This window comes from Anomaloglossus baeobatrachus, chromosome 5, assembly GCF_048569485.1.
Source record: "Anomaloglossus baeobatrachus isolate aAnoBae1 chromosome 5, aAnoBae1.hap1, whole genome shotgun sequence".
In the NCBI taxonomy this organism is placed as follows: domain Eukaryota; kingdom Metazoa; phylum Chordata; class Amphibia; order Anura; family Aromobatidae; genus Anomaloglossus; species Anomaloglossus baeobatrachus.
Window position 1 is genome coordinate 569,433,492 of NC_134357.1, and position 14,547 is coordinate 569,448,038.

Genomic DNA, 14,547 nt, shown 5'->3' on the forward strand with positions numbered 1-14,547 from the left:
GAGCTATAAGCTTTGCTGCAGTATGCCTGAGAGGTATCGCCTCGGGATACCAGGTGGCATAGTCAATGATCACTAGGATGTGTTGGTGCCCTCGAGCGGACTTTACGAGGAGCCCCACCAGATCCATCCCTATCCGTTCAAAAGGGACTTCTATAATGGGTAACGGTACCAACGGACTACGAAAATGGGTCAGGGGTGCGGTAAGCTGACACTCCGGGCAGGTTTCGCAGAACCGTTTTACCTCCCCAAAGACCCCGGGCCAATAGAACCTTTGCAATATTCGCTCCTGCGTTTTCTTGACCCCTAGGTGGCCACTCATCAGGTGTTTATGAGCCAAGTCGAGGACCCGCTGGCGATACGGCTGGGGCACCACCAACTGTTCTACCCCCACGCCCCGTATTTCATCTACCCGGTAGAGTAAATCCTGCTTAAGAGCGAAATGGGGGTACCTTACCTGGGCACCGGGCAGCTGTGCCACCCCGTCAACTACTGTCACCCGACTCCGGGCATGTATTAACGTAGGGTCCTGGAGTTGGGCTGTCCCAAACGTATCCGGGGACGCCTCCAACTCCGGGATGGGCTCGACCATCTCAGCCTCTCCTGCCAATACCTCTAGGGGTGACCTATCGGGTTCACACTCTGTCCCTATCATGGTGACCCCTACGGCAGGCGTCCCGGATTCAGGATTGTAGGGCTCAGGTCCCGGACTGACCAATATCTGAGGGGACTTAGGGGGTCCCCTCCATAAAGTCCAAAAATAGGGCAGATCCCTTCCTAGGATCACGTCATAAGGAAGAGTGTTAAGAAGTCCCACCTCATGTTGCACCTGACCGCAAGGTGCTGTGATGGTGACAATCCCCGTGGGATAGTCTCGGCGGTCCCCATGTATGCAAACCACCCCCACGGTACGTCCTGTGGCCTTTACATTAGCCCTCAAGGTGGATCGCACAAGGGTCACTAAGCTTCCGGAATCCAACAATCCTGTAACCGGACATCCATTCACCTGTATTTGGCACAAGTGGGGCTCCGTCTCTGGGGAGACCAGGTCAGCGGTACACACCACCTGAGCATACATTGAACCCAGCCGGGTAACCCCACAATCCATGGGCTCCGTGGTGAGTGGACACTGGGCTTCCATATGTCCCACCCGCTGGCACCGCCAACATCTAATGGGGACGGAAACCCCCTTGACGGGTTGTCGTTTAGGGTACAGAACCTTCCGGACCTCAGGAATGGCGGCCGCGGCCTCAGACGGGACGGTAGGGGACTCCTGCACCGTTGTCAGCGGTGGGTCCTTGGCCCTAGGCTTGGAGGGGCCGGACCGACGGGCGGTACGCAAAGTCTCAGTGTCCCGTATCAAGTCCTGCGTAGCCACATGCCGCTCTACCAGGGACACTAATTGGTCCAGGGTACTCGGGTCACCCTGTCCTACCCACCGCTGAACGGTGACGGGTAAAGTGCGCACAAAACGATCCACTACTACCATTTCCACCATTTGCGCCGGGCTCAGAGTGTCAGGCTGCAACCACTTTTTTACAAGATGCAACAAGTCATAGGCCTGGGAGCGTACGGGTTTGGCTTCCTCATAGAACCACTGATTTACCCGCTGAGCCCGTACATAGGTATTCACCCCCAACCGAGCCAGTAATTCGGCTTTCAGGGTCACATAGTCAATGGCGTCCTCGGTACAGAGGTCCAGGTACGCTTTTTGGGGTTCCCCCGTCAGATAGGGCGACAATACCTCAGCCCACTGGGGGGTCGGCAGCTTTTCCCGCTCGGCCACCCGCTCAAACACCGCCAGAAACGCTTCCACATCATCCCCCGGGGTCATCTTTTGCAACGCTTGTCTCACCACTTTCCGGACGCTGCCGTCGTCACCCGGTCCCGGGGTTGTTGCTGCCGGTCCGGCACGGATCGACTTGGCCAGGAGAACCATCTGTTCTTGATGTCTTTGTTCCTGCAATTGCAAGGCTTGCTGCTGACGTGTATTGGCCTGAACCAGCTGTTCTTGGTGCCTTTTGTCCTGCACTTGCAAGGATTGCTGCTGACGTTCCAACGCCCGGAGCAGGTGTGCATTGGTCTGTTGCTGCTGTTCATTAGCCTCAGCCAGCTGCTTTAGTATGTCCTCCATGGCGTCACCGGGTTTGGGCTGTAGTATAGCCGCTCGAATCCAGGACATGTGCTACTGGGTCACCAGGGATGGATGCTACACCTCACCGGCTGTCATGCCCGCCGATTCTCCACCATATGTGAGGTAGCACGGTCGGCTGCGCAGCAGAAGACACGGGATCCAGGCATTAAGGTTCACAGCACACGGTTTTAATCCAAACAAAAGTCCTCAACAATATACATGTGCCTCTCCAGCAGAGAACTCAGGGAGTTCTGTTCACTCCCTCACACCCGGCACACCTGCCCTCGTTCCTGTTTCCTTTTAACCCTTCCTTAAGCCTGTAGGGAAACAGCATTAACCCTGTAGTGGAGTTACTTTCTATCATGGAGTGAGCACAACCGGGGCGAGACATACCGGCCGTCATAGATAACCCCGGTCACAGTCTCACAATATATATATATATATATAATATTGGAATTTTTCTTTCTTTACTTTCAGGATTTTTCTTTCTTACTTTGTCTCTATATCTTACACGAACTTTCAGTGCTCTGATCACTGATATAATCCACTGTAATGCACGATCATTGCAATGGATAATATGCACTGACGCCTTGCCTCACATACCATGCATCCAGCATGGTGTGCAAGACTTTCCGAAGCTGGGTAACCTGGGGTCATCATGAAGGCGAAACAGGTTCACCATGGCAGCGACCGGGTACCCGCCACCGAAATGCTGCGATCACTATTGATCACAGCATTTAGAGGGTTAAACTGGCCGGAACGGTGCGGACACCACTCCTGACAGTGAGAGCTGAGTCTCGACTTTGAGATCACGCCTGTACCGTCACAATTGCCAGGATGTATTGGAATCATCCTTGGTCATTAAGGCACAGATGGCCAGAACATTCCCAGCACATCGGTAAGGGGTTGTGAGAGCAGTGGAGATGGCAGGATTAGAGCTGATCATAGATGGGACTTCTCCATCTGTCTGTGACTTTTACAATATTTGTTTCAGGGTGAAGATCTGACCCATATTAATACTACAGAGACATATGTGAGGGGTGATGAGCGGAGTAAAGAGGAGAATCCTACAGATAACCGCCCAGGTGAGTAGGAGCTTCTATATTTAATATTCCCGAATTGGTACAATTACAACTGGTACATGCTAAGACCCGCAACACACATCCGTTTAATTTGTACGTGTGCGGTACGAATTTGCACGTACCGGAGACACGTACACACGGAGACCCATGTTATTCAATGGTAGATGGCACACACACGTAAAATCACACGGAACGTGTGACTGTGTGGTAAGTACGTGTGTGCGCTTTTCTACACGGACGACATGTCCGTTTTTGGCCGGCAGCACGCAAGCACGAACCCGCTTTAGTCTATGGGTCCGTGCCTGCACGTACCGCACACGGAGTATGTACGTGTTCAGCACGTTTCGTGCGTGTGCGTTTTTACACTAGCGATCTTATTTTTTGTTTTTTTTAAATTAAAGTCAGTATACTTACCTTTTTTTCTGCTGTTCTCAGTCATTGGCGCTCGGTTTTTTTCTTCCCCCGGCTCATACCGCTCCCTGATCACCAGCGCGGCGAGGAACAGCTGTGCAGAGAATACGCGGCAACAATTACTTTGAATATGCCGGCCACTCATTAATCAATCTCGTATTCCCTGCTTTCCCCACCCACAGACGCCTGTGATTGGTTGCAGTCAGACACGCCTCCCACGCTGAGTGACAGCTGTCTCACTGCACCCAATCACAGCAACCGGTGGGCGTGTCCATACTGTGCAGTAAAATAAATAAATAAATAATTAAAAAAAAACGGCGTGCGGTCCCCCTCAATTTTAATACCAGCCAGATAAAGCCATACGGCTGAAGGATGGTATTCTCAGGATGGGGAGCCCCACGTTATGGGGAGCCCCCCAGCCTAACAAGGTATCTCGGGGAGGCGTGTCTAACTGCAACCAATCACAGGCGTCTGTGGGTGGGGAAGCAGGGAATACGAGATTGATTAATGAGCGGCTGGCATATTCAAAGTAATTGTTGCCGCGTATTCTCTGCACAGCTGTTCCTCGCCGTGCTGGTGATCGGGGAGCGGTAAGTATGAGAGAGGGCTGCTCACTTCAGTCACTCGGGGGATTAGCGGTCACTGGTGAATCGTTCACGGGTGACCGCTAATCAGTACGCGGCACACAGACAGAGCCGCGGCATGACAATGAAGTCGGGTGAAGTTCACCCTAGTTCATTCTCATCGCGCAACTCTGTCTGCTGTCAGCCGACATGTATCAACAACATTGTGCAACACACAAACTGACATTCCACACGGACATTCCACGTACACATACACGGGCATTTTACACACAAACACGGACATTTTACACGTACACACGGCTCGCATACGCCATCACACGGATGCCATACGTACCGGAGAAATGCCCCAAAAAAAACGGAACACGGACCCGAAAAACGGACCCTGTCACGCGGACATTTTTTTTGCGGAAGTGTGTTTTAGGCCTAAAAATGTGTCTAAAAACAAAATAGCTTTTTCATTTCCATTGTTGTGGAAATTTTTTAGAAAAATGTATTTGTTTTTGCATCACCAATATACTGATTGCTGTACATTCTTTATTTTTTTTGTCGATTGAGGCTTTAGTTCCACCATTTTTCTTGTAACATATGACTTTTTGATCAGTTTTTATAAAAAAAAAGCATGTATGATGGAAGAGCTACATTTTTAGCATTGTTTTGTCACACGGTGTCTGGCTCGAAACGCGCTGAGTTCCAGAACTACTTCTGACGCTGTTCATACAACAAAGCCAGACACTCCACACAATGCTGCTTTTGAGTTGCACAGGCAGGCTCGGGCATCAACCAGCTGTGCTCTTGTTTTAGTAATCGGGCTTGCAGGAGTTCACTTCTGCTAGTCTGTAGACTGCAGCTTGAGTCACATGTTGCAGTAGACTTATCACCATGGCCGGCATCAGCACCCGGCACACCAGGGCAATTGCCGGGGCTCTGGATCTCTGGGGAGGCCCACTCGCCGTCAGTAGAGGCTATGATGTATCCTAGGGCCCCCAGGCCGAGTTCCGGGGACCGCAGTGCTCGAGCGGTAGCCGCATTTTCCTGCACTTAGCGTGTCACTGCTGAGCATTGTGTGCAGGGGCATTGAAGTTCATCTGAAGAGAAAGTACCTGGAAGTAGCCCATACACTCTAGCATCTACCCTTCCATCTACCATGAAGAGAGGGGAGGTGCCGCAGCACCAACATCCCGCCGAGATGTATGTCCCCCTTAGAACTGTCTGTCCCCTGACCCCAGTGCGATATACCCTCCCAGAACTCTGTCCTCTGACCCCAGTGCTGCATACCCTCTAGACCAGTGTGTCACCTGACCCCAATGCTGTATACCCTTCCAGAACTGTCTGTCCCCTGACCCACCAATGCTGTATACCTTCCAGAATTGTATGTCCTATGACTACAATTCTGTATACCTTCCACAACTCTGTCCCCTGACCCCCAGTGCTGTATACCCTTCAGAATTGTCTGCCCCCACCATAGTGCTTTATATCTCCCCAGAACTGTGTGCCCCCACCACAGTGCTTTATACCCTCTCCACAACTGTCTGCCCTCCACCATAGTGCTGTAAATCCTCCCAGAATCGTCTGCCCCCCACCACAGTGCTTGATACCCTTCCCAGAACTGTCTGTCCCACCATAGTGCTGTATATCATCCCAAAACTGTCTGCCCCCCCACCACAGTTCTGTATACTTTCCCAGAACTGTCTGTGCCCTGACCCCCAGTGCTGTATACCCTCTAGAACTGTCTGTCCCATGAGCCCAGTACTGTATACCCCCCCAGAACTGTCTGTCTCCTGACCCTACTGCTGTATACACTGCACAACTGTATGTCCCCCACCACAGTGCTGTATACCGCCCAGAGCTGTATATCCCCCCACCCCAGTGCGGTATACCCCCAGAGCTGTATGTCCCCCCTACCCCAGTGCTGTTTATCCTTCAGAGCTGTTTGTCCCCCGACGCCAGTGCTCTATACCCCCAGAGCTGTATGTCCCCCACTCCAGTGCTCTATACAGCCCAGAGCTGTATTTCCTCCACCCCAGTGCTGTATTTCCCCCACCCCAGTGCTGTATACCCCTTCAGAGCTGTATTTCCCCCTACCCCAGTGCTGTATACACCCCTCAGAGCTTAGTCCCCCCCCTCCAGTGCTCTTTACCCCCAGAGCTGTATGTCCCCCCTACCCTAGTGCTGTATACCCCCACAAGCTATATGTCCCCCCCTCCCCAGTGCTGTATACCCCCCAGAGCTGTATCTCCCCCCCACGCCAGTGCGTTATACCCTCCCAGAGCTGTATATCCCCCCTACCCCAGTGCTGTGTACCCCCTTAAGAGCTGAGTGTCTCCCTCTAGAGCTGTATGCCACTCTAATGCTGTATATCCCCACCGTTTCCTGTAATTATATATATATATATATATATATATATATATATATTTATATATATATATAGAGAGCAGTGTCAGTGTGCACCGTACATAGTCATGTCTGTTAGTCATGGCCACCAATAAGCGTGGCACAACCACATGCCCGGGAGGAGCAGGATAGGTGACAAGCAAGGGAGGTGAGTGAGGCTGCTGCTAGCTTTCTCAGATTAGAAATATCTCTAATGTGTCTGTATCTGTATGTATGATGTTCATACAGTTAGGTCCAGAAATATTTGGACAGTGACACAATTTTCGCGAGTTGGGCTCTGCATGCCACCACATTGGATTTGAAATGAAACCTCTACAACAGAATTCAAGTGCAGATTGTAACGTTTAATTTGAAGGTTTGAACAAAAATATCTGATAGAAATTGTAGGAATTGTACACATTTCTTTACAAACACTCCACATTTTAGGAGGTCAAAAGTAATTGGACAAATAAACCAAACCCAAACAAAATATTTTTATTTTCAATATTTTGTTGCGAATCCTTTGGAGGCAATCACTGCCTTAAGTCTGGAACCCATGGACATCACCAAACGCTGGGTTTCCTCCTTCTTAATGCTTTTCCAGGCCTTTACAGCCGCAGCCTTCAGGTCTTGCTTGTTCGTGGGTCTTTCCGTCTTAAGTCTGGATTTGAGCAAGTGAAATGCATGCACAATTGGGTTAAGATCTGGTGATTGACTTGGCCATTGCAGAATGTTCCACTTTTTTGCACTCATGAACTCCTGGGTAGCTTTGGCTGTATGCTTGGGGTCATTGTCCATCTGTACTATGAAGCGCCGTCCGATCAACTTTGCGGCATTTGGCTGAATCTGGGCTGAAAGTATATCCCGGTACACTTCAGAATTCATCCGGCTACTCTTGTCTGCTGTTATGTCATCAATAAACACAAGTGACCCAGTGCCATTGAAAGCCATGCATGCCCATGCCATCACGTTGCCTCCACCATGTTTTACAGAGGATGTGGTGTGCCTTGGATCATGTGCCGTTCCCTTTCTTCTCCAAACTTTTTTCTTCCCATCATTCTGGTACAGGTTGATCTTTGTCTCATCTGTCCATAGAATACTTTTCCAGAACTGAGCTGGCTTCATGAGGTGTTTTTCAGCAAATTTAACTCTGGCCTGTCTATTTTTGGAATTTATGAATGGTTTGCATCTAGATGTGAACCCTTTGTATTTACTTTCATGGAGTCTTCTCTTTACTGTTGACTTAGTGAAGTAGGTGTATCTGTCTCTAAGAGTGTTCTGGACTTCAGTTGATGTTGTGAATGGGTTCTTCTTCACCAAAGAAAGTATGCGGTGATCATGCAACACTGTTGTCATCCGTGGACGCCCAGGCCTTTTTGAGTTCCCAAGCTCACCAGTCAATTCCTTTTTTCTCAGAATGTACCCGACTGTTGATTTTGCTACTCCAAGCATGTCTGCTATCTCTCTGATGGATTTTTTCTTTTTTTTCAGCCTCAGGATGTTCTGCTTCACCTCAATTGAGAGTTCCTTAGACCGCATGTTGTCTGGTCACAGCAACAGCTTCCAAATGCAAAACCACACACCTGTAATCAACCCCAGACCTTTTAACTACTTCATTGATTACAGGTTAACGAGGGAGACGCCTTCAGAGTTAATTGCAGCCCTTAGAGTCCCTTGTCCAATTACTTTTGGTCCCTTTAAAAAGAGGAGGCTATGCATTACAGAGCCATGATTCCTAAACCCTTTCTCCGATTTGGATGTGAAAACTCTCATATTGCAGCTGGGAGTGTGCACTTTCAGCCCATATTATATATATAATTGTATTTCTGAACATGTTTTTGTAAACAGCTAAAATAACAAAACTTGTGTCACTGTCCAAATATTTCTGGACCTAACTGTAGCTATGTACTGTATGTCAGTGTATATGACTATGTGTATATATGAATTTGTCTTTAAATATGTATATGTACGTATGCCTGTATGTGTATGTATCTGTGTATGTGTGTGTCTACGTTTGGATGGGGCCCACTGAGACTCTTTTGCCCGGGGTCCACAAAAACCTGGAGGCGGCTCTGCTTATCAAAGTCGCCTCCGCTCTTTTTAAGATGGTGGAGCCTTTTCTGCCATGCTGATGATAGCTTTTGCGATCCCGGTCCTTGTTCTTTGATATCCTGTTCCCCTGCTGGGGAACTTTTGTGTGCTGTTTGGTGTGTTGTGGAAATACTCTGACTGTCTGATTATTTCCTCCCTCCCTTTAGTTTCCTCCTGATCACGTATTGTCTGTACCACTGTGAGTTTGAGTTTTGTTTTTTCCCCCTGCCTGTTTTTGTGCGGGATTAATCACTCCTATCATGAGTGGAAGGAGTGGAGCTAATAGAACAGGGTTGTTCAGGAACTAGGGTAAGGAAGGCGGCCCAAACATCGCCACCTTAAGGCGTATCTTTGGAATCAGCGTCAACAAGGGTTCCCCTAGCCTGAGGGCCAATTTAGGCTCCCCTGTTCCTACTGATGCCGTCACACCCCGTGATACTTTTTAGTTTGTTTTTTTTTACTGTTCATTCCAGACATGGCAATATCAATTGTGTGTAATATTTTTGTTAATTTTTGCTTCAACCCAGAAGCTGGATTTTTAGAGGCAAAATGGGTATTCATGTTTTGTGCCTTTTTTTTGCACATTAACTTTTTTTTTTTATTTTTCACTTTGCCCCACTGTTGGACATGAATATTTTTTTTTACTTTGATGTTTGGTCTCATGCATTTGAGTACTGGTGCATTGCAGTGCCTGAAACCTGTTAGTTTCTCACTGACTCTGCCTTTTAGACTCTGTATATTGCTGGGTCTAACAGGCCATCGTACCCTAGTGTCATCAGATGACCTGGGGGTGCAATGGCGCAGGGTGTCACCTGTTATATATAGCTGTCACCCACTGTATGTGGCGCTATACACTTAATCCTCAGCAACATGAAAAAGTGGCAATGAGGATTAAGGCCCCTAAAGTCTACTTTACATACTGCGATATCGGTCCCGATATCGCTAGTGTGGGTACCCGCCCCCATCTGTTGCGCGACACGGGCAAATTGCTGCCCGTGCCGCACAACATCGCCCAGACCCGTCACACATACTTACCTGCCCGGCGACGTCGCTGTGACCGGCGAACCGCCTCCTTTCTAAGGGGGCGGTCCGTGCGGCGTCACAGCGACGTCACTGAGCGGCCGCCCAATAGCAGCGGAGGGGCGGAGATGAGCGGGACGTAACATCCCGCCCACCTCCTTCCTTCCGCATAGCGACCGGGAGACAGGTAAGGAGAGCTTCCTCGTTCCTGCGGCGTCACACGGAGCGATGTGTGCTGCCGCAGGAACGAGGAACAACCTCGTTACTACTGCAGTAACGATTTTTGAGAATGAACCCCCATGTCACCGATGAGCGATTTTGCACGTTTTTGCAACGATGCAAAATCGCTCATCGGTGTCATACGCAACGGCATCGCTAATGCGGCCGGATGTGCGTCACCAATTCCGTAACCTCAACGAGTTGGCATTAGCGATGTCGTAGCGTGTAAAGCCCCCTTAATGGCTGCTGTGAAATAGCGTATCTGCTGTCGTTAAAGTGTTAATATAATCCATTAGTCCTTGCATTGCTGTCTGCCGTTTGTACCCTTGTCTTCGTCATCTAGTAATTGAATCTTAATACTTTTGAAAAAAAAAGGCAGTATTTCTGAAAAAATATATATATTTTTTCTTGGCAGATGACTGTGCTTCAGAGGGAAATCTGCCATTTACAAAATTTGAAGCAGCTGATTATGGTATCACGCCATATATATCTAAAGAGTGTGACATAATTCCAGATATACCGCCAGCCGTTTACAACAAAAATCTATCATCTATTCCTTATCAACAGGACCTATCTTCTGAATCATTACAGACTGTTAAGCAAAATGAAAATAACAAAAGGGATGCGGAACATAATATAGCTCACACAGGGGACAAATCATTGTCATGTACAGAATGTGGGAAATGTTTTACCCGGAAATCAAGTCTTACTGTACATCTCAAAATTCACACAGGGGAGAAATCATTGTCATGTACAGAATGTGGGAAATGTTTTACCCGAAAATCAAGTCTTACTGTACATCTGAAAATTCACACAGGGGAGAAATCATTGTCATGTATAGAATGTGGGAAATGTTTTAACCAAAAATCAAGTCTTACTGTACATCAGAGAGTTCACACAGGGGAGAAGCCATTTTCATGTTCAGAATGTGGGAAATGTTTTAGTAGCAAAGGAGATCTTGCTAAACATATAAGAACTCATACAGGACAGAAGCCATTTTTATGTTCAGAATGTGGGAAATGTTTTAGTAGCAAAGGAGATCTTGCTAAACATATAAGAACTCATACAGGACAGAAGCCATTTTCATGTTCAGAATGTGGGAAATGTTTTTCCAAGAAATCAAGTCTTTCTGTACATCATAGAATTCACACAGGAGAGAAGCCATTTTCATGTCATGTGTGTGAGAAATGTTTTACTTACAAACGAGATCTCGTTAAACATAAAAGCACTCACACAGGGGAGAAACCATTCTCCTGTTCAAAATGTGGAAAATCATTTAGCATTAAATCAAAACTTGTTAGTCATCAGCTAGTCCACGCAGGGGAGAAGGCATTTTCGTGTTCAGAATGTGGGAAAGGTTTTACCAAGAATTCATATCTTGCTGTACATCTGAGAACACATACAGGGTATAATCAATTTTCATGACGGGAGGCTTTCTGCTTTCTATTGGGACTGTCTTTTCTCTTTTGGGGGTGTCTGCTTTTTAAAGGACATGTCCTACTGTATTCTTGAACCGCAAGAAGGGCTTATATTTTAAGTATACTCCAAAATGGCCGAAAATTCCTGCAAGGGCTTATTTTCGTGGTAGGTCTTATTTACGAAAAAACACAATAGCTTGTAAAGTTTCTCATCTTACAGCAGTCACTGTGGGGGGAGGAACAGAACTAATAGAAATATAAGAGAAGATCTGGAAGTGTTTGTAATGATATATAATTCTGTTGTGCTGTGTCTCTACACAATCGCTGCAGACATCAGTGAATAGAGGAGTGTGTTATTTTTTACCCCTATGTGTTCTCAACCTCATGCAGTGGAAGAAGTATACACTGGAGAACAAAATTAGAGAACTACTCACAATTTCCTAAATGTTAGGCTATGTGTGCACGTTGCGTACAGTCACTGCAGAAATTTCTGCAGCGATCTGAAGAGCACACGTGCGCTTCAAATCGCTGCGGAAAATGTCCGTAGTGAAAAAAAAAAAGCCGATTCCATGCGCTCTGACTGCAGCTCCTCCCATAGACAGAGCAGGGGCTGCAGGCAAAGCGCACGGAAGAAGTGACATGTCACTTCTTAGAACGCGCGCTTCGGGCAGCAGCCGAAGCGCTGCGCTCTAAGACGCCACGTGCGCACGGCTCCTGCATAATCTTCATAGATTATGCAGGGGACGCATGCAGTTACGCTGCGCTACAAAGCGCAGCGTAGCTGCATGTAATTACGCAACGTGCGCACATAGCCTTAAGGTCATTGTGTCGGCCGATGTTATTATGGTATATCCTAGCATGAGTAAACTAGCAGTGATTAAAGCTTATTTCTTAAATTGAATTTATAGTAAAGCACATGATAAAAATGTAAATGAGATAAATGTAAAATAACATGTATCAAAATCAGAGAACACTTTCAGATACCTGCAAAGTATTGGTGTTAATCTGGTGCCTGGTGTTAATTTCCTTAATTATCTGACAAACACTATGTAACTAGCAGCCTAACTTTCCAGTTTACACTGACTTTTCAAAAGTGGTGTGCCATTCCAAAGTGACTGAAACCCTCCAGCAGCAGGTTGTCCAGATGAAGGCCAAAAGGGTGACCCTATCAGCCATAGAAAGAGAAGTTGGTTGTTCCAAGTCTGTGATTTCGAGAACATTTACAACATCACAAACTCTTACAAGTCCCCCAAGAAAGCTTTTCGATTAAAAGTCAAATGCAAGAGTGGACAGGATAATGCGGAGACTCTCCATGGGTAATCATTTCCACATTGCAGCTGGAATTGCTCGCCAGTTCAGCACTGAACAGAGTAACACACAATGTTTAAGAGCATTTGGCCACTCTGATATGACCAAACCTCTCATTAGCAGAATCACAATGCTAGACTCACATTTGGTGAGGATTATGTTGCGTGAACAGAGGAGAAGTGGTCTATAGTTCATAATAGTGATGAAAGCAAGTTTAATTTATTTGGGTCTGATGGGAAACATTATGTTCGTCTACAAACTGGGGAAAAACTGAACGCAAAGTGTGTTAAGAATTCAGTGAAAGGGAGTGAAGGAAGTCTCATGGTTTGGGGAATGTTTTCTGCAGCAGGAGTTGGACCTCTCATACAGCTACATGGCAGAGTGAATGCAAGTGTGGATCAGAACTTTCTTCAACAACACGTGGTTCCTTATTTGCTTTCATCACTCAAACAGTCAGCAATTTTCATGCAGGGCAATGCTCCCTGTCACATAGCGAAATGGTTAAAGCAGTTCCTTGAAACAGAAAACATTGAAACAATGAAATGGTCACAGCCCAGAGTCCTGCTCTAAACCCAATAGAAAACCTTTGGAAAATCCTTGATGACAAAGTTATTGCCAAGAAATCCACAACAGTCAAAGAACTGTGGAAGAGACTGGAAGAAGAGTTGACCAAAATCACACCAGAGCAGTGTGAGATACTAGATACATAGTTACATAGGTTGAAAAAAGACCTAGGCCCATCTAGTTCAACCTTCCTCCACCAATTCTACATTTTGTCACAAAGGCACTTATAAGCAACAATGTTATGTGTACTGAGGAAATCATCCAGCCCTTTTTTAAAAGCTGTTATAGTGTCTGCCATTACTACCTAGGGCATTCCACAGTCTGACTGCTCTAACTGTAAAGAGCACTTTCCTATGTAGCAGCCGGAATCGCTTTTCTTACACTCGCAGTGTACGGCCCCTGGTCCTTAGTATTGTCTTTGGAATGAATAAGTCATGTGCTAGTCCTTTATACTGACCACACATGTATTTACACATATAAATCAGATCTCCTCTGAGACGTCTTTTTTCTAGGCCTCCATTCCTTGTAGTAGTCTAGTTAGCCGCCTTTGAACTGACTCTAACTTCAGAATGTCCTTTTTAAAATGTGGAGTCCGAAACTGAATCCCATATTCTAGATGTGGCCTTACAAGTGATTTATAGAGGGGTAACAATATGTTGAGATCACGGGATCTAATCTCTCTTTTTATACACCCTAAAATATTGTTTGCTTTAGCAGCTGCTCCCTGACATTGAGTGCTGCTGCTCAGCTTACTTGTAATGAGTATACCCAAGTCCTTCTGTTCTGTAGTCCCGAGTTTACTTCCATTTAATGTATACGCAGCTATAGGATTACTCCGTCCTAGGTGCTTTACTTTACATTTAGTGTTGATAAATCTCATTTGGCAAGTATCTGCCCATTCTGACATCTTATCTAGATCTTTTTGTAATATTGTACTATCAAGGTCATCGCAAAAACAATAGTGCAATCACACTTTTTTTTGCAATTTTTCCACATTTTGGATTTTTTTTTTCCGTTTACCAGTACACTATATAGTAAAACTCATGGTTTTATTTAAAAAAACAGTTCCGCAAAAAACGAGCCCTCACATGACCATATTGACTGAAAAAATAAAAATGTCACGTCTTGGAATAAGAATGGCGAAAAAAAACAGCTCAAAATCGTCCGGTCGTGAAGGGGTTAAAGCTGATATACTATCTGCACACCATTTGATCTGCCATGGACAACAAGCCCTTTACAGGGAATTCTTACCCAACTTGATGGGTTTAAACAGTGACTCAGTACTGTCATGTCTGTTGGCTCAAAAAGTCTACATAGGACAGACGTGGCTCTACCAACTCCAAAGTAAT

The 14,547-nt window shown here is 46.5% G+C and overlaps 1 protein-coding gene across 1 annotated transcript in view; it reads left to right on the forward strand.

Annotated features, from left to right (window-relative positions):
- The window catches only part of LOC142313057 (uncharacterized), a 178,934-nt gene that overhangs the window by 125,933 nt on the left and 38,454 nt on the right, over nucleotides 1-14,547 (forward strand). The window contains exons 5-6 of the mRNA XM_075352043.1: nucleotides 3,129-3,216; nucleotides 10,324-11,314. Coding sequence (XP_075208158.1) covers nucleotides 3,129-3,216; nucleotides 10,324-11,314 — 1,079 coding nt within the window. The remainder of the gene's footprint in view (nucleotides 1-3,128; nucleotides 3,217-10,323; nucleotides 11,315-14,547) is intronic.